Source organism: Chiloscyllium plagiosum, unplaced genomic scaffold, assembly GCF_037043375.1.
Source record: "Chiloscyllium plagiosum isolate Xiang-an unplaced genomic scaffold, Cpla_swu_hap1 HiC_scaffold_8, whole genome shotgun sequence".
In the NCBI taxonomy this organism is placed as follows: domain Eukaryota; kingdom Metazoa; phylum Chordata; class Chondrichthyes; order Orectolobiformes; family Hemiscylliidae; genus Chiloscyllium; species Chiloscyllium plagiosum.
Genome location: NW_028270146.1, coordinates 11,836,048 through 11,862,571, shown reverse-complemented (window position 1 = coordinate 11,862,571; position 26,524 = coordinate 11,836,048). Strand labels below are relative to the sequence as shown.

Sequence of the window (26,524 nt, the reverse complement as noted above, 5' to 3'; positions counted from 1 at the left end):
ATCCGAGTGAGTCATAATTTCATCTTTTATAATTGACTCCGTCATCTTTCCCACAATTGGCGTCAGGCTAACTGGACTATAATTCCCTGTTTTCTCTCTCCGCCCTTTCTTGAAAAGTGGGACAACATTAGCCACCCGCCAATCCGCAGGAACTGATCCTGAATCTAAGGAACATTGGAAAATGATTACTAATGCGTCCACGATTTCTAGAGCCACCTCCTTAAGTATCCTGGGATGCAGATCATCAGGTCCCGGCGATTTATTAACCTTCAGACCTAATAGTCTATCCAACACCATTTCCTGCCTAATATAAATTCCCTTCGGTTCTTCCATTATCTTAGGTCCTTCAGCCACTGGGAGATTGGATCTGTCTTCACTGGAGAAGTCACAAGCAAAGTGCCTATTCAACTCTTCTGCCATTTTCTTATTCCCCGTAATAAATTCACCCGGTTCTGTCTTCAAGGGCTCAATTTTAGTCTTAACCATTTTTTTTCTTTTCACATACCTAAAAAATGTTTTTACTATCCTCGTTTATATTTCTGCCCAGTTTGCCTTCATATCTCATTATTTTTCCGCGTACTGCCTTTGTAGTTATCCTCTGTTGCTCTTTAAAAGTTTCCCAGTCCTCCGGCTTCCCGCTCATCTTTGCTATGTTGCACTTCTCTTTTATCTTTATATAGTCCTTAACTTCCCTCTCAGCCATGGCCACCCTGCCTCTCCTTAGGATCTTTCTTCCTCTTTAGAATGAACTGATCCTGCACCTTCTGCATTATAATCCAGAAATACCTCCCATTGTTGTGCTAGTGCCATCCCTGCTAGGGTATTGAACCACTGAACATTTGCCAGCTCCTCCCTCATCGCTCCATAGTTCCCTTTGTTCAACTGCAATACTGACACTTCAGATTCTCCCTTCTCCCTCTCAAAAGTGCAGATTAAAACTTCTCATATTATGGCCACTCCCTCCTAATGGCTTCTTTACTTAGAGGTCCCTGATCAAATCCAGTTCATTGCACAACATCAGATCCAGAATTGCCTTCTCCCTGGTAGGTTCCAGTACAAGCTGTTCTAAGAATCCATCTCGGAGGCATTCCACAAACTCCCTTTCTTGGGGTCCAGTACCATCCTGATTCTCCCAGTCTACCTGCATGTTGAAACCTCCCATAACAACTGTAGTAATACCTTTGTGACAGGCCACTTTCAACTCTTTATTCAACTTATATCTTACATCCAGCCTACTGTTTGGAGGCCTGTTCTACCCTTAGAATTTCTCAGCTATATCCATACTGACTATACATCTCGTGATTCTATGTTCTCTCCTCGCAAGGGACTGAATATCATTCCTCACCACCAAGACCACCCCACCCCCTCCGTCAGTCAGTCTGCCCTTTGAATAGCACGTATAGCCTTGAATATTCATTTCCCAGGCCATGCCCACTTGAAGCCACGTCGCAGTTAACCCCACAACATTGTACCTGTCAATTTCCAACTGAGCCTCAAGCTCATCCACTGTTTTTCTTATGCTTCGTGCATTTATGTATAATATTTTTAATTTGTTACTCCCCTCACCCTTCCTATCACTCCCTATTTCACTTGACCATACTGTATGATACCTTCCTGAGTTTTAGAACATAGAAGAATACAGCGCAGTACAAGCCCTTTGGCCCTCGATGTTGCGCCGATCCAAGCCCACCTAACCTATACTAGCCCACTATCCTCCATATACCTATCCTTTCTGCTCCATTGATTCTGTTGCCTTTCTTAACTTGTCTCATTCTCACTTTCCCTTTAACTTCCTTCTTGAATTTTCAGTTTGTCCCCTCCCCTCCCACTACTTAGTTTAAACACACCTGTGTTGCAGTGGTAAACCTGCCTGCCAGAATGCTGGTCCCCCACCTATTAAGGTGCAACCCATCCCTCTTGTATAATGTATCCTTTCCGCAAAACATACCCCAGTGATCCAAGAATTTAAATCCTTGTTTCCTGTACCAGTTACTCAGCCACATTTTCAAATCCATTCTCTCCCTGTTCCTGCCCCCTCCAGCCCGAGGAACTGGAAGCAAACCGAAGATAAACACCCTGGAAGTCCTGCTTTTCAGCCTTTTTCCGAGTTATCTGAAGTCCCGCTGCAGAATGGCCCTCTTCTTCTTCCCGACGTCATTTATGCCGACATGCACCACCACCTCTGGCTCTTCACCTTCGCCCTTGAGGATTCCCTACACTTTGTCGGTGAGGTCCTGGATTCTGGCACCATGAAGGCAACACACCATCCTCAAATCCCGCCTGTTGCCACAGAAATCGCTTTCAGTCCCTCTCACTATGGAGTCCCCTATTACCACGGCTCTGCATGATGTCTGACTCCTTGGCTCTGCCTCCACACCAATTTTTGATTGGCAGACCTGTCCATCTCTCTGACTGGCAGCGTCATCTGTCTCAACAGTTTCCAAAAGAGCTGAAAATGTGTTGCTGGAAAAGCGCAGCAGGTCAGGCAGCATCCAGGGAACAGGAGAATCGACGTTTCGGGCATACGCCCTTCTTCAGGAATGAGGAAAGTTTGTCCAGCAGGCTAAGATAAAAGGTAGGGAGGAGGGACTTGGGGGAGGGGTGTCGGAAATGTGATAGGTGGAAAGAGGTCAAGGTGAGGGTGATAGGTCAGACTGAGGTGGGGGCGGAGAGGTCAGGAAGAAGATTGCAGGTTAGGAAGGCGGTGCTGAATTCGATGGATTTGACTGAGACAAGGTGGGGGGAGGGGGAATGAGGAAACTGGTGAAATCCGAGTTCATCCTTTGTGGTTGGAGGGTTCCTAGGCGGAAGATGAGGCGCTCTTCCTCCAGCCGTCGTTTTGTTGTGGTCTGGCGATGGAGGAGTCCAAAGACCTGCATATCCTTGGTGGAGTGGGAGGGGGAGTTGAAGTGTTGAGCCACAGGGTGGTTGGGTTGGTTGGTCCAGGTGTCCCAGAGGTGTTCTCTGAAACGCTCCGCAAGTAGTTGGCCTGTCTCCGGCCTTTGGACTCCTCCATCGCCAGAATATGCAGGTCTTTGGACTCCTCCATCGCCAGAATATGCAGGTCGTTGGACTCCTCCATCGCCAGACCACAACAAAACGACGGCTGGAGGAAGAGCGCCTCATCTTCCGTCGAGGAACCCTCCAATCACAAGGGATGAACTCGGATTTCACCAGTTTCCTCATTTCTCCTCCCCCCACCTTGTCTCAGTCAAATCCATCGAATTCAGCATCGCCTTCCTAACCTGCAATCTTCTTCCTGACCTCTCCGCCCCACCCCCACTCTGGCCTATCACCCTCACCTTGACCTCTTTCCACCCATCACATTTCCGACACCCCTCCCCCAAGTCCCTCCTCCCTACCTTTTATCTTAGCCTGCTGGACAAACTTTTCTCATTCCTGAAGAAGGGCTTATGCCCGAAACGTCAATTCTCCTGTTCCCTGGATGCTGCCTGACCTGCTGCGCTTTTCCAGCAACACATTTTCAGCTCTGATCTCCAGCATCTGCAGACCTCACTTTCTCCTCAAAGTTTCCAAAAGAGTCAATCTGTTCACGAAAGGTACTTCCCCCGGGGTCTCTTGTACTTGAATCATCTCTTCCTTCCTCGTTGTCATCTCCCTTCTCTCTTCTGGTATGCTCGGTGTAATGACCTCGCTGCAGGTCCTGTCCAGAAAATTCTCATTCTCTTGAATGAGCCCGAGGTAATCTAGTTCTTTCTTCAGTGCTGAAACATGCTCCTTCAGAAGCTGAATGTGTACACATTTTCCACAGCTATAGGAGCCAGAGACACCATGTTCTCACTGCATAGCAGACAGACCTGATGGAGTGAATGGCCTACTTCTGCTTTTATGTCTTATGGTCTTAATTTTCGTGAAGAAATTTATCATGTCAGCCTTAACTGAGCTATCCATTATCATGGCCTCTGATTCAAAATTCTCCAGCCAAGGAAGCTTCTTTGCATCTACCCTGTGAAGTCCATGAATACAGTAAAATTATACAGGTCGTCCTGCAATAACGCTTGTTTCATCGACGTAAATTTGCTGTAACGGAATTGATGAACTGGGGACATGTTTCTAAAGTGCAAAATTTTAAAACTTGTGTTGGCTATAATGCAGTTACATCGCCAACACTAAGCACTGATTCTAAAGTGCAATTTTTCTATAACATGGAGTTGCACAATAACATAACTATTATAAAAGAATTAACTATTTTATTCTTCTAAATTCCAATATTGGCACAATGAATAACTCTGTCATTCCTGTAATTAATCCCCTGACCTCTTGACCTATACCATCTCCAATTCAATTATATGTTTGTTTAGAAAAGGAGATCAAAATATTAAAGGACTCCAGGTTTGCTTTCATTCATACCATGTATTAGTGTAGCAATAATTCCCTTAACACATACTCCAGTTCCTTGCAAACAGCCAACATACAATTTATCTTTCTAAACACTTGCTATACCTGCAATATTACATTTCTGCTTTTTCTTGGACAAGGATACCTAAACCTCACCAAAGGACAAATTTAAAATTTCTCAATGCTTTTAAAAAAAATTCTATTCTTCCTACAAATGTGCATAACCACATATTTCGCCACTTCATACTCAATCCGCCAGTTTATTGCCCACTCACTTAACCTGCTCATTTCTCAGTACAACTTCATGTTTCAAATATTGTCCCACTTAACTTGTACAATAAAACTTAAGAAACTTAAAACTTAACTCACAATGCATTTACTCAAGTGATTACAAGTTGTAAGTAGTTAAAGCCACAATACTGAACCTTGTGGCACCCAGTCGTTACAGCTTGTCAATTTGAAAATGTCCCATTAGAGAATCATAGCTCATGTTGTTTTGTGAACCGATACTCTAGTCAAATCTCATGAATGCTGTGCTATAACCTTTTATGAAGCACTTTGACAAAGCCTAGATATGCTATTTAATCCTGTTAATTACATTATTTTAAAAACTTCAACGAATTTGTCAGATATAACAATGTCTGAAAGCGATGTTCATTCTGCCAAATCCCATTATGATTTTCAAAATACCTTGTTAACACATCTTGTACAGAATCACAGAATGCCCACAGTGAGGAAGCAGGCCATTAAGTGTATTGAGTCCATACCAATTCTCCGAAGAGTATCCCATCCAGGTCCATTCCCTACCCTACCCCTGTAACCATGCACTTCCCACGGCTAATCCACCTAGCCAGCACATCCATGAACACTATGGCCAATCCACCTAATCTCATATGTTTAGATTGTGGGAGGCAATCAGGGTGAGAATGTGTGTGTAGGGTATAAGCAGGCAGGGAAAGTGTTAAATTCTGAGTTTTGTGAAACAAGAGAGTTCAGCTGAGCATGACTCAGATCAGATAAGAACTTGCAGTTAACAATGGGGTGCTGGAGGCAAGGGTAACGGGTTAACAAGGTGGAAAAGCATTCATGATGTAGAGCCATTTAACAATATTGGAAGCATTCAATATGTAAGGTCAGTTTAACAAGGCGAAAAGTATTCACTATGTGAAGCCAGTTAGGGTTAAGAACATTCACTGTGTAATACAGATGGCTTAATCTTTGCTATTGACACTCACTGATTGCAATGGTCACCCAATCAATATGTATGTTGCCTTATCTAGATGCTCCTCCCTATAAAATGACTATATAATTCACTAAGAAACTGCTGTTCCAGAGAAGACCGTGATCTCATGTCCCTGTACATGTGGGTGATCCTCCAGGGCCTGGAATAAAGATTAAGGAGGTAAAACTACACAGTCTGAGGGTTTTGCTCTGACTGTGAGGGGAAATGGGACAACAGGAGCACCTGGTGGAAACCCACATAGAGCAAGGGGGAATGTGCAAACTCCACATAAGCAGTTGCCTGAGGGTGGAATCAAACCAGGGTCCCTGGCGCTGCAAGGTAGCAGTGCTAACCACTGAGCTACTGTGCTGCCCCTTTCATAAGACATGCAGCATATTCTGTTTCTGTGAATGGCTGCACGGACAAGAAATCCCACTCATGAAGACTAATTAGAGAGATATGGACTGCTTATCTTGGCAAGGAGAAGATTTATTGATGATTTTAAAAAAGATGGGAGGGGTCTGGATAGAACAGACAGGGAGAAACTATTCCGATTCATAAAAAAAAATCAAGATCTAGATGGCATAGATTCAAAAAGTAATTTGCAAAAGTGGTAAATGCAATGCGAGTAGTTCGGATCTAGAATGCAATGCCTGGATATATTGTGAAGGCAAGTTCAACTGAGGCATTTCTTTTTATTTAAATAATGCTCACTTAACCTGCAGGGTTACACGCAAAGGGCAAGCAGCTATGATGCTCAGTGCACCAGTGTGGACATGGTGAACCATATGGCCACTATCTACATCATAACAAGTGAGATATTTCCTAACACTCAAACCATTCTTCAGTGTTTTTGAAGCAATAGAACAAATGTGTTCATTGCCTATGCAGCAACATCTTTTGACAACATTTGGACGTAGGTCGCCAGGTCCAGGAATTTTTTCAGTTTTTAATCCTCTTCTTACAAACACAAGATATGGGAACATAGGACTTAGGAGGTGGACGAGGGGAAAGCGGTAGATGTGGTGTATATGGATTTTAGTAAGGCGTTTGATAAGGATCCCCATGGTAGACTACTGCAAAAAATACGGAGGTATGGTATTGAGGGTGTGTTGGAGGTTTGGATTAGGCGTTGGCTGGCTGGCTGGAAGAAGACCGAGGGTAGTAGTTGATAGCAAAGGTTCATCTTGGAGTGCCGTTACTAGCGGTGTTCCGCAAGGATCTGTTTTGAGACCATTGCTGTTTGTCATTTTTATAAATGACCTGGAGGAGGGGTTAGAAGGTTGGGTGAGCAAGTTGGCGGATGATACGAAAGTCGGAGGAGTTGTAGACAGTGAGGAAGGATGTGGCAGGTTACAGCGGGATATAGATAAGCTGCAGAACTGGGCAGAAAGGTGGCAAATGGAGTTCAATGTAGCTAAGTGTGAGGTGATTCACTTTGGTAAGAGTAACAAAAAGATGGGGTACTGGGCTAATGGTCGGATACTTGGTAGTGTGGATGAGCAGAGGGATCTTGGTGTCCATGTACACAGATCTTTGAAAGTTGCCACCCAGGTAAATAGTGCGGTGAAGAAGGCACATGGCGTACTAGCTTTTATTGGTAGAGGAATTGAGTTCCGGAGTCCTGAGGTCATGTTGCAGTTGTATAAGACTCTGGTGCGGCTGCATCTGGAGTATTGTGTGCAGTTTTGGTCGCCATACTATAGGAAGGATGTGGAGGCACTGGAACGGGTGCAGAGGAGGTTTACCAGGATGTTGCCTGGTATGGTAGGAAGATCGTATGAGGAAAGGCTGAGGCACTTGGGGTTGTTTTCATTGGAGAAAAGAAGGTTTAGGGGTGACTTGATAGAGGTGTACAAGATGATTAGGGGTTTAGATAGGGTCGACAGTGAGAATCTTTTTCCACGTATGGAGTCAGCTATTACAAGGGGGCATAGCTTTAAATTAAGGGGGGGTAGGTATAGGACAGATGTTAGGGGTAGGTTCTTTACTCAGCGAGTCGTGAGTTCATGGAATGCCCTGCCAGTAGCAGTGGTGGACTCTCCCTCATTGTGGGCATTTAAGCGGGCATTGGATAAGCATATGGAGGATAGTGGGCTAGTGTAGGTCAGGTGGGCTTGGATCGGCGCAACATCGAGGGCTGAAGGGCCTGTACTACGCTGTATTCTTCTATGTTCTATCTTTGTCCTTCATTCCTTAAGATCACACTGATCTGGTTGTGGTCTCAACTGTATTTTCTTGACTGACACCCGGAATCCTTGACTTTTTTTTAAGTTACATCAAGAAACTAAGTTACTTTGCCTTGTATAATCGCTGTTAGTAGTGCTTTTCAGTAATTAACTAGTACTTGAAACAATAGCTGCCAAAAGCAGTATATAGAATATTATGGCTGCACATAGTTAGATACCTCAATGGGCTAGAAGATAGATAGTGACAAATCAATGAAGGGATGTAAACACAAGGATAAGTAATATTAAATTTGAAGTGTAATCAGATTGATAGCTAAAGTTAATCAATTGGACTGTATCAATGTCAAACTATAACCTGCATGTATCCATGTCCTTACCTGCTGTTTTTGATATGCTGTATTAGGATTTATTTTGGATTCAAGAAGAAGAGAACCTAAAAAAGAAAAAAAATAGACATTAAACAGGGTAGCAATTTGTGCTTTTTGCTGCTTGACTAAAACAATTGCATAAAACTGCCTTCGTCAGCTGCAGAGGATTATGTTTCTAAAGGTGTTAAATTAAGCCTCTTACCAACTGAATAACTTCACCTCTGATATATGCAATGAATACCAGCAGCTATTCACCTGTGCAGTTGCTTCTGGTGAAGCTACCAAACAGGACTACTTGCGTGCCAAACAGCATAAGCAACAAGTGATAGAGCTAAGCAATCCCACAACCAAAAAAATCATATCAAAACTCTGCACTCTTGCTACATCCAGTCGTGAATGGTTCTGGCCAATTAAACAACTTACTGGAGGAGGCGGCTCCATGAATATCCCATCCTCAATGATGGAAGAGCCTAACGCATTAGCACAAAAGTTAAGGTTGAAATACTCGCAGCAATCTTCAACCAAAAGTGCTGAGTAGACATTCCATAGCGGCCTCCTCTAGCAATCCCCAGTAATACAGATACCATCTGTCACTCCATGTGATACCAAGAAACAGTTGGAGGCAATAGATAGTGTAAAGACTATGGGTCCTGACAACATTCCAGCAATAGTAATGAAGACTTGTGCTCCAGGACATGCTGCGCCCCAAGCCAAGCTCTTCCAGTACACTTCCAATACTACCAATGTGGAAAATCGTCCAGATACATCCTGAACACAAAACGCAAGACAAATCCAACTCAGCCAATTACCAAACTCGTAGTCCAGGAACCCCGCACTGCCCAATTCTACCTCCTACCCAAGATCCACAAGTCTGACCACCCCGGCTGGCCCATTATCTCAGCATGGTCCTGCTGCACCGAACTCATCTCCACCTACCTCGATATTGTCCTATCCTCCCCTCGTCCAGGAACTCCCCACATACATTCGAGACACCACCCACACCCTCCACCTCCACCAAGACTTCCGTTTCCCCAGCTCCCAACGCCTCATCTTCACCATGGACATCCAGTCCTTCTACACCTCCACCCGCCATGACCAGGGCCTCTAAGTCCTCCGCTTTTTCCTCTCCCGACATTCCCAACAGTACCCTTCCACTGACACACTCATTTATTTAGCTGAACTGGTCCTTGCCCATAACAATTTTTCCTTCGAAACCTCCCACTTCCTCCAGACCAAAGGGGGAGCCATGGGCACCCGTATGGGCCCCAGCTCGGCTTGTCTCTTTGTCGGCTACGTAGAGCAGTCCATCTTCCGTAGTTACACCAGCACCACTCCCCACCTCTTCCTCCGCTACATTGATGACTGCATCGGCGCCACCTTGTGCTCCCACGAGAATGTTGAGCAATTCATCAACTTCAACGCATTCCACTCCGACCTTAAATTCACCTGGACCATCTCTGACACCTCCCTCCACTTCCTGGACCTTTCCATCTCCATTAATGACAGCCGACTTGACACTGACATTTTTTACAAACCCACCAACTCCCACAGCTACCTGGATTACACCTCTTCTCACCCTACCTCCTGCAAAAATGCCATCCCGTATTCCTAAAACCTCTGCCGTATCTGCTCCCAGGTGGACCAGTTCCACCACAGAACACACCAGATGGCCTCCTTCTTTAGAGATTGCAATTTCCCTTCCCATGTGGTTAAAAATGCCCTCCGACGCATCTCATCCATATGCCACACCTCTGCCCTCAAACCCCATCCCTCCAACCATAACAAGGACAGAACCCCCTGGTCCTCACTTTCCACCCTACCAACCTTCGTATTAACCACATCATCCGCTGACATTTCTGCCACCTCCAAACAGACCCCATCACCAGGGATATATTTCCCTCCCCACCCCTTTCCGCAAAGACCGTTCTCTCCATGATTACCCAGTCAGGTCCACTCCCCCGAACAATCCACCCTCCCCTCCTGCCACCTTCCCCTGCCACCGCAGGAATTGCAAAACCAGTGCCCACACCTCCTCCCTCACCTCCATCCAAGGCCCCAAAGGAACCTTCCACATCCAAAGTTTCACCTGCACATCCAATGTCATTTATTGAATCCGTTGCTCCCAATGCGGTCTCCTCTACATTGGGGAGACTGGACGCCTCTTCGCAGTGCTCTTTAGGGAACATCTCCGGGACACCCCACCGCCCCGTGGCCCAACACTTCAACTCCCCCTCCCACTCTGCCGAGGACATGCAGGTCTTAGGACTCCTCCACCGCCACTCCCTCACCACCCGACGTAGAACAGTCCACCTTCCGTAGTTACACCAGCTCAGCACCGTCCTCATGACTAGTCCTACCTGCCAATCTCCCTTCCCACCAATCCACTCCACCCTCCCCACTGACCTATCACCTTCATCCCCACCTCCATCCACCCATTGTACTTTTTGCTACCTTCCCCCACCCTCCTCTCTGACTTATCACCTCCATCCTCACCCCCATTCACCTATTGTACTCTTTGCTACCTTCTCCCCAGCGTCCCCATTTATCTCTTCACCCTGGAGGCTCCCTGCCTCCATTCCTGATGAAGGGCTTTTGCCCAAAACGTCGATTTTCCTGCTCCTAGGATGCTGCCTGACCTACTATGCTTTTCCAGCACCACTCTAATCTAGACTCTGGTTTCCAGCATCTGCAGTCCTCAGTTTTGCTCAGCCAATTACCACCCAATCCTACTTTTAATCATCAGTAAGGTGATGGAAGGCGTCATCAACAGTGCTATCAAACAGTATCTGCTCAGCAATAACCTGTTCAGTGATATCCAAAATGGTTCCACCAGGGCCACTCAGCTCCTGACCTCATTACAGCCTTGGTTCAAACACTGACAAAAATAGCTGAATATCATAGGTGACATCACAGTGGCAGCCCTTCACATCAACCAAGACTGGCATCAAAGAGTCCAACCAAAACTGGAATCAATGGATATCGGGGGAAAATTGTCTGCTAGCTGGAGTGATACATGATACATAGGAACATGACTGTTAATGCTGAAGATTGGTCCCCTCAGCTCCAGGACATCTTTGCAGGAGTGCCCTAGGTCCAACCATCTTCTACCACTTCACCACTGATTTTTCCTCCATTGAGGGGTCAGAAATGGGGATGTTCACCAACGATTGCACAATGTTCAGCACCATTCATGACTCCTGAGATACTGAAGCAGTCCATGTCCAAATGCAATAAAGATCTGGACAATATGCAGGCTGAAGCTGACAAATGTCAAGTAACATTCACACCACACGAATGCCAGGCAATGCCCATCTCCAATAAGAGGGAATCTGACCCTCACCCCTTGATATACAATGGTGTTACCATCACCGAATACCCAACTCTCAATACCTGTGGGGTTATCACTGACCAGAAACCATATAAACACAGTGCCTACAAGACCAGGTCAGAGGCTTGGAATACTGCAGCGAGTAACTCATCTTCTTACTATTCAAATCCTGTCCATCACCTTGAAGGCACAATCAGGAGTGTGATGGAATACTCCTGTCACCTGCATGGGCACAGCCCCAACAACACTCAAGAAGTCTGACACTAATCAGGAGGGTAGATTAAGGGGGGGTAGATATAGGACTGAAGTTAGGGGTAGGTTCTTCACTCAGCGAGTCGTAAGTTCATGGAATGCCCTGCCAGTAGCAGTGGTGGACTCTCCCTCTTTATGGGCATTTAAGCGGGCATTGGATAGTAATATGGAGGATAGTGGGTTAGTATAGGTTAGGTGGGCTTGGATCGGCGCAACATCGAGGGCCAAAGGGCCTGTACTGCGCTGTATTCTTCTTCTATGTTCTAGGACAAAGCAGTCCACTTGATTGGCACCACTTCCATCAACATCCACTCCTTCCACCACCAATGCTCAGTAGCAGCAGCAGTGTGTACTATCTACAAGATGCACTGCAGAAATTCACCAAAGACCATTATGCAGCACCTTCCAAATCCACAACCACCTCCACTGAGAGGGACAAGGGCAGCATGTACATGGGAACACCACCATCTGCCTGTTCTCCTCCAAGCCACTCATGATCCTGAATTCAAAGTGTATTTCCATTCCTTCACTGTCGCTGTGTCAAATCCTGGAAATCTCTCCCTCATGGCATTACGGGTCAGTTCATAGCAGTGGACTGCAGTGGTTCAAGAGGGTAGCTCACCACCACCACCTTCTCAAGGGCAACTAGTGAAACAGCAATAAATGCTGGCCAGCCAACAACGTCCATGCCCCATGAATGAATAAAACAAAAGTATTTCTCCGTCTTTCCTATTATCCATGCTTGCACATTCCAACAGTGAATGCTGAAAAGTGATTATCAGTAGAGAACCTTGACTGCTTTTTTCCCTGCATGTATTGACTGTATCTGCCAGGTAGATACCAACTGCTCAGAGAGGTTAACTAGAGCAGGGTTTGAACACAGGCTTCCAATCTACATGCACCAGCACCACCCAACACATTGGAGGAATTCAGAATGTTGGGAAAAAAAATATTGCAACACGCATGACTGAGCAATATTTTCTACTGGGCTACCAGTAATTGACACTGGAGAAAATACAACTTTCCAAATTTGGAAGTATAACATACACCTTAGTTATAACAATAATGTAAATTATCATGTCCTACCATGTTGATCATTTTCCTTTTTTATATAACGTTTCTATGTGTCTTACCATTTTATGCATAATCCAGTTTAATCTACAGCATCTTTTCTCAAATCAGGGGAGTTGCATAACAAAAGCTGCATTAGCCAATTCCCTTCCCCCAGTATGTGCAACCAAAATGGTTTCAAATGATGAGGGTCAGCCCTGATCACACTGTATCTTGTATTGCCTCAACAGTAAACAGAAATCAGGATAGCAAAGTTCACCAGTCACAGGATAAGGGACTACCCTTCCTTTACAATGCAAAATGCAGGAAGTCCAGAAGAATAAATTATTACATTTTAAATAATTACAAAATCACTAGCATATTATTTAAACTAGTTGGATTTGGTAGTTTTGAGCAGCTGCACATTACATATTTGCAGAGGATTACACTCTCAAAATGGTTTTATAACAATGTGTTATAATCTTCCACGATGTTACTGCCTCTCTGGTTACAGTTCCAATGCTCAGGCATATCACCAAACAGTTAATTCTTCATAATCAAAGTGCATTTCAAGAAATAAAATGTGAAAGGCACAGGAGCCCAAACTTACATTAAATAATGGCAGAGGATAAAGGACATGATGGAAAACACTAAACCACACAGCAGAAACACAACTGATGCAGTTTATTGTGGGAGAAGCAGTTATGAATTCACGGGACATTGACAGCAGTACTGGTGGAGGAAGCAGTTCCAATGGGACTAGCTCTGCCTGAATCATGCTGGGAACAGACTCCTGGCAAATTGCATAAAATTAGTGCTGTAGGCAGAATTTTAAACTAAATTGTTGGGGGAGGGTTCAGTTGCTTGCAAAATTAGAAAATCAAAAATAAAGGAGAAGGTGGGATTACAGGTAGCCAAGGGGCTGATGGTTAGCAGAAAAGAAGGGACAGAATGTGAGAATGTCATTTTGCATCAAGGAACCATACAGTGTACGGAAACTTGATAATAGATCAAACTTAAAGGCTTATCCTAATTTGCAAACATTTTGAATAAGGTAGGTGAACTGATGGCACAAACTGAGGAAAATGAATATGATCTCAGAGCCATTATGAAAAGTATGATTACAAGGAGATCAAAATTGGGGGCTTAACATTCAGGGATATTTGATGTTTCTGAGACACAGAAGGGATGAACATAGATGGAGAAGCGCTATTAATAAGAGATGAAATTAGGATGGTAGAGAGAGAAGATCTAGGCTCAGATGATGTACAGTCCAGTTGGGTGCAGCAAGCGAAAGAAAACATTAATAGGAGTGGTGTGCAGATCCCCAAACAAATAGTAGCTACTCTGTGGGAAAGGCTATAAAGCAACAAATAATATGAATATGTAAAAAGAATAGAGCAATAATTAAAGGTGACTTTAATCTTTATATTGATTGAGTTAACAAATTGGAAAGTGGAGCTATGATAACAAAATCATGAAGCAATGTGCCATTGAGCCAATCAGGGAAAAGGCTATCTTGGATCTCGTAATGAGTAATGAAGCAGGTTTAGAACATAGAACAGTACAGCACAGAACAGGCCCTTCAGCCCACGATGTTGTGCCGACCACTGATCCTCATGTATGCACCCTCAGATTTCTGTGACCATATGCATGTCCAGGAGTCTCTTAAATGTCCCCAATGACCCTGCCTCCACAACTGCTGCTGGCAACGCATTCCATGTTCTCACAACTCTCTGTAAAGAACCCGCCTCTGACATCCCCTCTATACTTTCCTCCAACCAGCTTAAAATTATGACCCCTCGTGTTAGTCATTTCTGCCCTTGGAAATAGTCTCTGGCTATCGACTCTATCTATGCCTCACATTATCTTGTATACCTCAATTAGTTCCCCTCTTCTCCTCCTTTTCTCCAATGAAAAAAGTCCTCATAAGATAAGCCCTCCAGTCCAGGCAGCATCCTGGTAAACCTCCTCTGAACCTGCTCCAAAGCATCCACATCTTTCTTATAATAGGGCGACCAGAACTGGTTGCAGTATTCCAAGTGAGGTCTAACCAAAGTTTTATAGAGCTGCAACAAGATCTCACGACTCTTAAACTCAAATACCCCTGTTAATGAAAGCCAAAACACCATATGCTTTCTTAACAATCCTGTTCACTTGGGTGGCCATTTTAAGGGATCTATGTACCTGCACCCCAAGATCCCTCTGTTCCTCCACACTGCCAAGAATCCTATCCTTAATCCTGTACACAGCTTTCAAATTCGACTTTCCAAAATGCATCACCTTGCATTTATCCAGGTTGAACTCCATCTGCCACCTCTCAGCCCATCTCTGCATCCTGTCAATGTCTCGCTGCAGCCTACAACAGCCCTCTATACTGTCAACGACATCTCCAACCTTTGTGTCATCTGCAAACTTGCTGACCCATCCTTCAATCCCCTCATCCAAGTCATTAATAAAAATTACAAACAATAGAGGCCCAAGGACAGAGCCCTGTGGAACACCACTCACCACAGACTTCCAGGCAGAATACTTTCCTTCTACTACCACTTGCTGTCTTCTGTTGGCCAGCCAATTCTGTTTCCAGACAGCTATGTTCCCCTGAATCCCATTCCTCCAGACCTTCTGAATGAGCCTACCATGGGGAACCTTATCAAATGCCTTGCTGAAGTTCATATACACCACATCCACAGCTCGACCCCCATAAACTTTTCTAGTCACATCCTCAAAGAACTCGATAAGATTTGTGAGGCATGACCTGCCCCTCACAAAGCCGTATTGACTGCATTTAATCAAGCCATGCTCTTCCAGATGGTCATAAATCCTATCCCTCGGAATCCTTTCTAACACCTTGCAGACAACAGACATGAGACTTACTGGTTTGTAATTGCCGGGGATTTCCCTATTTCCTTTCTTGAAGAGAGGAATTACATTTGCCTCTCTCCAGTCCTCAGGTACAACTCCAGTGGAGAGCGAAGATGAAAAGATCTTCACAAGTGGCGAAGCAATTGCATTTCTCGTTTCCCAAAGCAACCGAGGACAAATCTGGTCCGGGCCTGGCGACTTGTCAATCTTAATGTTTGACAAAATTTTCAGCACATCAGCTTCCTCTATCTCTACCCATTTCAGCATGCACACCTGCTCTTCAAAGGTTTCGTTCACTACAATGTTCGTTTCTTTCGTAAAGACAGAAGCAAAAAACTTATTCAGGGCTTCCCCTACCTCCTCAGGCTCCACACACAAATTCCCGATGCTATCCCTGATCGGCCCTACTCTTTCTTTGACCATTCTCTTATTCCTCATATAAGTGTAAAATGCCATTGTGTTCTCCCTAATCCATTCTGCCAAGCCTTTCTCGTGCCCTCTCCTGGCTCTTCTCAGACTATTTTTAAGCTCCTCCCTCACCTATGTGTAATCCTGTAGAGCTGAGCTTGACCCTAGCTTCCTCCACCTTATGTAAGCTACCTTTTTCCTTTTGACGAGAAGCTCCACCGCTCATGTCATCCAAGGTTCCTTTATCTTACCACTTCTTGCCTGTCTCAGAGAGACATATTTATTCATCACTTGCAACAACTGTTCCTTAAACAGTCTCCACATGGCTATAGTGCCTTTAGCATGGAACAATTGCTCCCAATCCATGCTTCCTAACTCATGTCTAATCGCATCATAGTTTCCTCTTCCCCAATTAAATATCCTAATCCTCTCCTTCTCCATAGCAATGTAGAATGTGAGGCAGTTGTGGTCACTGTCACCAAAATGCTCTCCCACCACGAGATCTGATATCTGCCCCGGCTCGTTTCCGAGCACTAAGTCTAGAATGGCCTCTCCCCTCGTTGGCCTGTCAAACGTACTGAGTTAGGAAACCCTCCTGAACACACCTTACAAAAACAGCTCCATTCAAATCTTCTGCTCGAAGGAGGTTCCAATCAATATTGGGAAAGTTAAAGTCACCCATTACAACAACCCTACTACGTCCACACTTTTCCAAAATCTGCCGACCTATGCTTTCTTCCATCTCCCTGCTGCTATTGGGGGGCCTGTCGCAAACCCCTAAAGAGGTGACTGCTCCCTTGCTGTTCCTAATTTCCACCCACACTGACTCGGAAGGCATATCTTCCTCGACAATGGAAGCTTCTGTAGCTGTGATACCCTCTCTGATTAGTAGTGCTACACCCCTTCCTCTTTTTCCCCCCTCCCTATTCTTTTTAAATGCTCTAAACTCTGGAACATCCAGCAACTATCCCTGCCCCTGAGAAACCCATGTCTCTGTTATGGCCACAACATCATAGCACCAGGTACTGATCCATGCTCTAAGTTCGTCACTTTTATTCCTGATACTCCTTGCGCTAAAGCAAACAGACTTTAACTGATACCTTGGTTCCTTGCCAGGAAAATCCTTCCCACTAGCTGGTCTACCTCTTGCTATTGCCTCATCTGCATCAACTCTCACCTCCGGTATATAGCTCAGGTTCCCACCCCCCTGCCATACTAGTTTAAACCCTCTCGAACTACTCCAGCAAACCTTCCACCCAGGACATTGGTCCCCTTCCAGTTCAGATGCAACCCGTCCTTCTTGTACAGGTCCCACCTTTCCCAGAAGGCATCCCAATTATCTACATATTTGAAGCAGCCACGTATTAAGCTGCACCCGTTCCCTGTTCCTCGCCTCACTATCTCGTGGCACCGGTAGTAAACTAGAGAACACTACTCTATTCGTCCTGCTTTGCAGCTTCCATCCTAACTCCCTGAAATCACTTTTTATATCTTCGATCCTTTTCCTGGCTATATCATTAGTGCCAATATGTAATAAGATTTCTGGCTGTTCTCCCTCCCCTTTTAGAACCTTATACACCCGATCGGAGACGTCCCGGACCTTGGCACCAGGGAGGCAACATACCTTCCCAGAATCCCGATCCTGACCACAAAACCTCCTGTCGATTCCCCTAACTATCGAGTCCCCTACCACGAATGCTTTTGTATTCTGTCCCCTTCCCTTCTTTGCCACAGTGTCAGGCTCAGTGCCAGAGAACTGACTGCTATGGCTTTCCTCTGGTAGATCATCCTCCCCAGCAGTATCCAAAACGGTATACTTATTGCTGAGGAGAATGTCCACAGGGGATTTCTGCACTGTCTGACGGTCCCCTTTCCTCCCCCTAAATAAAAGATCCTCTAGGAAGCAGTGATTAGAACATGATTGAATTTAATATTCAGTACAAGAGTATTAAACTTGGATAAGAAATTACTATGACTGACTTAAATAAAGAGAATTACAATGAAATTACGATACAGTTAGCTAAAGTGAACTGGGCGGAGAGCTTAGCAGGAATGACAGTAAGCCAGCAGTGATAGACATTTCAGGACATAATTCAGACTCTCAGCGAAAGTGCATCCCATTCAGATTCTAATAGAGGGAGAAACCTAACCATGGCTAATCAAGGAAGTTGAAAAGAGTCTTCGGTTTAAAGATAAAGCATGCGGGGAGACCGAAGTCAACAATAAGCGCAAGGTTAAATTTATAATACAGCAAAAGGGGACTAAAAAGGTAATAAAGACAGAGAAAATAAATTATGACAGCAAAACTAGTGAGGAATAATACCTTCTTTAAATATATAAACAGGAAGACAGCAGTCAAAGAGGACATATGCATCTGGGGAGGCAGTTTTGGAGAGCAAGGAAAGGCAGAAGAGTTAAACCTATTTAATCAATCAGTCTTTATGGTGGAATTTTTAAAAAAAGTGGTGATAATAGTATTTAATTTCTCTACTATATTCTTTCGTGTTAATGGAATGCTTAATCACCACTGCTAAAAGTAGTTTCAGGCAAACTAATATGCCTAAAGGCAATACGCCCCATTGGCCCTGATGACTTACATCCTAGGATTTTAAAAGAAATAGCTACAGAGATGCTTTGATTGTAATTTTCCAAAAATCCTTGGATTCTGGAGAAGTACCAAAGGATTGGTAAACTGACAATACGATAACAATTATATGAAAATATTGTATTCTTTTTAGTCAAAAGTGAGGTCCCAGAGGACTGAAGAATAACCAATATTGTTCCTTTGTTTAAGAAGGGCCACAGGGATAATCTGCAAAATTGCAGGGGAGTAAGCCTTCCTTTAGTGACATAGAAATTACTGGAACAAATTCTGAGAGAGAACATCTACTCACATTTAGAAAAATACAACAGTGGTGAAGGGAGTGGATGCGGGCTGCTTTGTTCTGGATAGTGACAAACGTGTTGGTGCCTCACCAATTTAATTGACTTTTTGAGGAAGTGACAAAAATGATTGATGAGGACAGGGCAGAGAATGTTGCCATATGGACTTTAGCAAGGTCTTGGACAAGGTCCCTCATGGCAGGATGACACAGATAGTGAAGTCACATGGGAGCCGCAGTTGAGCTTGCAAGATGAATACAGAACTGGCTTGTTTACAGAAGAAAGAAAGTAGAGGTGGAAGAGTGTTTTTCTGACTGGACATCTGTGAACAGTGGCGTTCTGCAGGGATCAGCACTGGGATCCAGTTGTTTGTAAGGTGTATATATATATTTGGAAGAGAACGTGGATGGTCTGATTAGTAAGTTTGCAGATGACAAAGAATGGGGGAGTTTTGGATAGTGAGGAAGATTGCCAGAGGATACAGCAGGGTATAGATGGCTGGAGGCTTGAGGGGGCAGAGAAATAAAAGATGGAATTTAATCCAGACAAATGCAAAGGTATGCATTTTAGAAGGTCTAATACAGGCTTGGAGTGCAGTTCCATGAAAGTAGAGTCTCAGCCAGACAGGGTAGTGAAGGCGGTATTTGGTACGCTTGCCTTTATTGGTCAATGATTTGAGGATAGGAGTTGGGAGGTTATGTTGAAGCTGTAGAGGACACTGGTTAGGCCACTTTTGGAATACAGTCAGACCTCGATTAACCGAAGGATACAGGTGGGGAGTATTTTGCCCAGTTAATCAAATGCTGGATAACAGTTAGCCAAGCATCGGGACCTTGCGATCTTATTCCTGTCCGGGAGCATTGGCAGACAGAACAGAGGTGACGGTGGAGATAAGGAGGTTGCCGGGAAGGTAAGGTCTTTGTATAAGTTTGGGCAGAGGGTAAACCTATCTCCCTCCCGCCCACTCTCCTCTAACCAAAAGAAAAAGGACTCTAAGGTTTTTTTTTCTTCTTTCATGTATTTAAGTCCATTGTTTGGTTTTAGTTAGTTGATATAAAGCTAAGGTGGACAATGGCAGGGGACCTCAGACTTGTGGCATGTGCCTCTTGCCTTTTGTGGGAGCTCAGGGACATGGCTGATGTCCCTGGCTCTTACACTTACAAGAAGTGTATCCAGCTGCAGCTCTTGTTTGACTGCAAGACATCTCTGGAGCTGCAGATGGACTCAATGTGGAGAATCTGTGATGCTGAGGAGGTCGTGGACACCACGTTTAGTGAATTGGTCACACTGCAGGTTAGAATTGTTGAGGGAGACATTGAATGGGTGACCAAAAGGCAGAGAAAGATTGGGAAGGCAGTGCAGGTGCTCCCTGTGGTCATCTCCCTTCAAAATAGGTATACAGTTCTGGAGACTGTTGGGGGAGATGGCTCATCAGGGGAGGGCAACAGTTGTCAGGATCATGGCACTGTGACAGGCACTGCTGTTCATAAGGCCAGGAAAAAGACTCATAAGGCCATACTCACAGGGGATTCTATTGTAAGGGGAGTAGATTGGCAGTTCTGTGGCTGAAAACGAGATTCCCAGATGGTATGCTGCCTCCCAGGTGCTTGAGTCAGGGATGTCACTGATTAGCTGCACAGCATTTTGAAAGGGGAGGGTGAACAGCCAGCTGTCTTGGTGCATATAGGCACCAAGGATATAAGTAAAAAAAAATGAGATGAGGTCCTGAAAGCAGAATTCAGGGAGCTAGGAGAGAAGTTAAAGAGGAGGACCTCAAAGGCATACACTTTAATGTAAGGAATACAGTGGGTAAGGCAGTGGGTATGACGTTATTGCAAAAATAGACACTTGGTTGAAGGAAGGGCATGATTGACAATTAAATGTTCTAGGATATAGATTCTTCAGACAGGAGAAGGAAGGAAGTAAAAGGGGGGTGGGGGGGAAGTTGCATTGTTGGTCAGGGATAATATAAGGGCTGCGCGAAAGGAGGACACTATGGAGGGCATGAACAGTGAGGCATTATGGGTGGAGCTGAGAAATAAGAAGGGTGCAGTTACATTGGTGGGGCTGTATTACAGGCCTCCGAACAGTGTACATGAGATAGAAGAACAAACAGGTAAACAGATTATGGAAAGATGTAGAGGCAAAAGGATGGTGGTAATGGGAGATTTTAATTTGCCCAACATTGATTGGGATACATTTAGTGTCAGAGGTCTGGATGGGGCAGAATTTATAAGGAGCGTCCCGGAGAGTTTTTTTAAGATTACTTACAGTGTGGAAACAGGCCCTTCGGCCCAACAAGTCCACACCGACCCGCCGAAGCGCAACCCACCCCGACCCATTCCCCTACATTTACCCCTTCACCTAACACTACAGGCAATTTAGCATGGCCAATTCACCTAACCTGCACATTTTTGGATTGTGGGAGGAAACCGGAGCAGCCGGAGAAAACCCACAGAGACACGGGAAGAACGTGCAAACTCCACACACAGAGTCGCCTGAGATGGGAATTGAACCCTGGTCTCTGGCGCTGTGAGCAGTATGTCAATCGTCCGACAAGGGAAGGGGCCATATTGGACCTAGTATTGGGGAATGAGCCAGGCCAGGTGGTAGAAGTTGCAGGAAGGAAGGTTGTGTGTCGAACCTGAGAAAATGGGTGAGATTCTCAATGATTACTTTGCGTCAGTGTTCACTGAGGAATGGAAGAATGCTGAGATTAGAGATAGAAGTTTGTTTACTCTGGATCATGTTGACATAAGGAGGGAAGATGTGTTGGGTTGGCTAGAGGATATTAAGGTGGACAAATCCCCAGGACCAATAGGATCTATCCCAGGTTACTGAGGGAAGCGAGAGGGGAAATAGTTGGGGCACTGACATATATCTTTGTAGCATCCTTAAACACTGGTGAGGTGCCGGGAGGACTGGAAGGTTGCTCATGTTGTCTCCCTGTAAAAGGGTAGTAGGGATATTCCAGGTAGCTACAGACCAGTGAGCCTGACGTCAATGGTTGGAAAGTTGCTGGAGAAGGTACTGAAGGATAAAATCTATTTATATTTGGAAAAGAAGGGGCTTATCATTGATAGACAACATGGTTTTGTGCGGGGTAAATCGTGCCTTACCAACTTAATCGAGTTGTTTGAGGAAGTGACCAAGGTGATAGACGAAGGAAGGGCTGTAGATGTCATATATATGGACTTCAGTAAGGTGCTTAATAAGGTTCCCCATGGTAAACTAATGGAGAAAGTGAAGTCACATGCTGTGCAGGATGTTCTAGCTAGGTGGATAAAGAAGTGGTTGACAACAGGAGACAGAGAGTAGTAGTTGAAGGGAGTTTCTTGAAATGGAGAACGGTGACCAGTCGTGTTCCACAGGGATCACTGCCGGGCCACTGTTGTTTGTCATATACATAAATGATCTGGAAGAGGGCACTGTCGGTATGACAGCAAGTTTGCAGACGGCACGAAGATTGGTAGAGTAGCAGAAAGCACAGGGGACTGTTAAAGAATACAGGAGAATAGAGGTAGACTGGAGAATTGGGTGGAGAAGTGGCAGATGGAGTTCAATCCAGGCAAATGTGAGGTGATGCATTTTGTCAAGTCTAATTCTAGAGCCAACTATACTGTAAACAGAAGAGCCTTTGGAAAAGTTGATGAGCAGAGAGATCTGGGAGTACAGATCCATTGTACCTTGAAGGTGGCTGCACAGGTGGATAGAATGGTCAAGAAGGCATACGGTATGCTTGCCTTCATCGGACAGGGTATTGGCAGGTCAGGTAAAAATTGCACAAGACTTGGGTTCGGCTGCATTTAAAATACTGTGTACACTTCGGGTCGCCGCATTATCAAAAGGACGTGGAAGCTTTGGAGAGGGTGCAGAGAGGTTTACGAGGATGTTGCATGGTATGGAAGGTGCTAGCTGTGAAGAGAGGTTGAATAGGTTAGAGATTGTTTTCATTAGAAAAAAAAAAGATTGAGGAGGGGATCTGATTGAGGTCTACAAAATCACAAAGGGCATAGACGGGGTAGATAGAGATAAGCTTTTTCCCCAGGGTGAGGGATTCAATAACGAGAAGTCATGCTTTCAAGGTGAGAGGTGAAAAGTTTAAGGGGGATATATGCAGCAAGTACTTTACACAGAGAATGGTAAGTGCCTGGAATGCGTCGTCAACAGAGGTAGTTGAGGCAGATTCATTCAAGGTGCGCCTGGAGAGATACATGAGCAGAGGGATACAGATGCTTAGGAACTGGGTGATAGGTTTAGACAGTGGGTTTGGTCCGGCTCAGGCTTGAAGGGCTGAAGGGCTTGTTCCTGGGCTGTAAATTTTCTTTGTTGTTTTTTGTTCGGATAATCAGAAATTCAATTAATCGAATGCCGGATAATCAAGGCCATTCCTCGATGTCACAGTAGAGTGAACAGCCAATGGGGAACTTCAAACCAGTGTCTACAGGAAATCACACAGACCAAATATTCAACTACAGAAGCAATCACCCCAACATCCACAAACGAAGCTGCATCAGAACATTATTCCAACGTGCCACTGCACACTGCAGCACAGAGGAACTACGCAGAGCAGAGGAAAATCACCCATATAGTATATTCAAAAAGAACGAGTACCCAATGAACACAGTCCGCAGATTTCTCAGCAACAAACCCAAACAGACAAAACACATCCAGAAACCCTAGCCACTCTCCCCTACATCAAAGACATCTCTGAAATGACTGCCAGACTACTCAGAGTCCTTGGCATCATGGTAGCCCACAAATCCACCAACACACTAAAACAGCAGCAGATAAACTTGAAAGATCCTATACAGACAAGCAAAACGAATGTCATTTACAAAGTACCGCGCAAGGACTGTAACAAACGCTACATTGGACAAACAAGCAGAAAATTAGCCACCAAGATACATGAACATCAACTAGCCTCAAAATGACATGGCCCTCTCTCACAAATATCCTTACATACAGACGAGGAAGGACACCACTTTGACTGGGACAACATATCCATCCTAGGATGAGCCAAACAGAGACATGCACGAGAATTCCCAGAAGCATGGCATTCTGACCGGAACTCTATCAACAAACACATTAACTTGGACCCGATTTACCATTCCTTGAGAAAGGGAACAGGAAATGACTTCACCACCGCAAACAAACCCAAACATATAAATAGAAAGCAGGAATCATCAGCAATGCTTTGTCCGGAGGTAACTGAAGATGTTACCTAGTATGGTGACGAAATGTCTCAAAATGAACCTTCCAGCTCAGCAACCAAACCTACATCCAGAACCTCAAACAGAGCTACAAATCTTCTCAAAACTCGCTAATGTAAGACCTTAACTATATTCAAATTTGGGGTGGTAAGTAGTCAGTAAGGTTCATCACATACAAGTGGCAGACAATTACCATTTCAACAAGGCAGACACCAATTGCCCCTCCCTAACATTCAACAGCACTGTCATTTTTTTAAAAATCATTGACGTCCTCATGGTCCTTAGGTCCTGCTGTGCCATTCAATAAGATGATGACTCATCTGTGTTTCATATTTCACATTTCCATCGAACTTGATAACTCTAGATTCTTGTTGGGTAAGGGAATCACTCAACTTCTTCCTTATAAATATTCAATAAACTTGCCCCCAATGTTTCAAACATCTGAAAAAGGTTCCTCCTCATTTGTCCAAATAGGGCACGCTCATTTATAAACAGTAGCGCCTAGTTCTGCAATGACCCGCAAGAGGAAACATTCTTTATATATTCACCTTGCCATCCAGGGTCTTATGCATTTTGATCAAGTCACTCCCTTTTTTTAAAAAACTTCAGTGAAAAAAAAGCACAGTCCGTCCAGTGGCAATCTAATAAAATTCTCTGAATCGCCTCCAAAACATCTAGATCCTTCCTTAAATTAAGGAACCAAAATTGTACCCAGTATTTTCGATAACATCTCATTGATGCTCTGTGTAACTGCAGTATTACAATGTTATTTTTATGTTCTACTCCTCTCACATTCAGTTCCTCTACACCGAGAATCCTCTGCACCTTGGGATTATGCAGCTATTCTCGATTTCTGCTTTTTGAGTCTTCCTGTCAAAGTGAACAACATCTCATTTTCCCACAAGACTTCCATCTACCAGACCTGCTCAGTCACTATCTATAGTTTATTTGTTCTTCACTATCTAGAATCAGATTATTTTTTTTTTTTACAAAAAAACCTTCCTGCAGTACTACCTTCACCACACAGAATGCAGCAGGAGCTACTAACTTGCTCAAATGCAATCAGTATGGGTAATAGTTTTTGTGGGCAGCACAGTGGTTCGCACTGATGCCTGACAGCACCGAAACCTGGGTTAGACTTCAGCCTTGGGTGACTGTGTGCGAAGTTTGTACATTCTCCATGTATTTGCCTGGGTTTCCTCCGGGTACTGCTATTTCTGCCCACGGTCCAAAGATGTGCACGTTAGGGAGATTAGCGATGTGAAGACTTGCCCTGTAGTGTTTAGATTAGGTGGGTTATCCATGGTAAAAAATGTCAGGTGGGATTACGAGGATGGGGTGGATGGGATGTTCTTCAGAGAGTTAGTGCCACTCACTGGGCTGAATGGCTCTCTGCATGGTAGGGATTCTATGAATAGATGCTGGATTGACAATAATGTACAGATTCAATAAGTGATTATAAGAACCACAGTTCAAAATCCTGACAGCAAGCTTTAAAATTTTGTAGTTTTAATTTCACACCTAGCTACTGTTAGCTATTTCATAACAAATGTGGCAAGACACACATATGGTTACAGGAATTTCACAGGTAATAATAAATTTGCTAACATTTCCCAATCTATCAGGATGCACACACAGACAAATATAAACAACTACACAGGAAAATGAAAAACCTTTGAGGTTGTAAGAACAATGTTCAATAATACAAATTGTACAAAGACATGTACAATGATTCCTCATTGCTCATATCATTCTTCATTGCCCTGATTGAAATGGCCAGATAAAGCTGGATCCAGTGCTCATGACATTAGCACTGTTTTCTGAAAGAACCTATAATTAACTAGGAAGTAGTATTAAAAAGATCCTTAATTTAACTGGAGAACATGGCATTCATGAATATGAATACCCCAGCGAATGAGATTAAAAACACTTGTTCATCACTTTATTTACCCTTTAACACGGTACTTTTCTTCAGTTTAGGAATTACATAATCTAATGAGGCATACCAATTAAAAGAAAAATTTGGCCTCGCAGAGCAGGCAGGATCTGATTAACAGCAAAGTCATTAACGATTTGCCAGTCATAATTCTGAAACAACCAGAGATAATTTTACTTCAGGTATATTCAAGTGATAAAAAGCTATACTGAACATGGTCAGGTCCAGGGAATTTATCAAACAAAATCCCAGAGTATTGAAATCTGTAGCTACAGAGATTGTTTTGCTGATGGATGTCTACCAAAATTTAATAGATTCTGAAATATTTCTTGTGGATTGAAAGCTAGCAAATTCAACGAGTTAAGAAAAGGATGGGAAACTACAGACTACTAAGCTAAGGAAATTGCCAGAATCTATAATGAAGGATGACATAACTGGATGTTTAGAAAAT

At 44.2% G+C, this 26,524-nt stretch overlaps 1 protein-coding gene across 3 annotated transcripts in view; it reads right to left on the bottom strand.

Annotated features, from left to right (window-relative positions):
- Positions 1-26,524, bottom strand: part of ppp4r3a (protein phosphatase 4 regulatory subunit 3A) — a 138,534-nt gene that overhangs the window by 88,808 nt on the left and 23,202 nt on the right. For all 3 annotated transcript variants that reach the window (XM_043696929.2, XM_043696928.2, XM_043696926.2), the window contains exon 2: positions 8,148-8,203. In XM_043696929.2, coding sequence (XP_043552864.1) covers positions 8,148-8,203 — 56 coding nt within the window. The remainder of the gene's footprint in view (positions 1-8,147; positions 8,204-26,524) is intronic.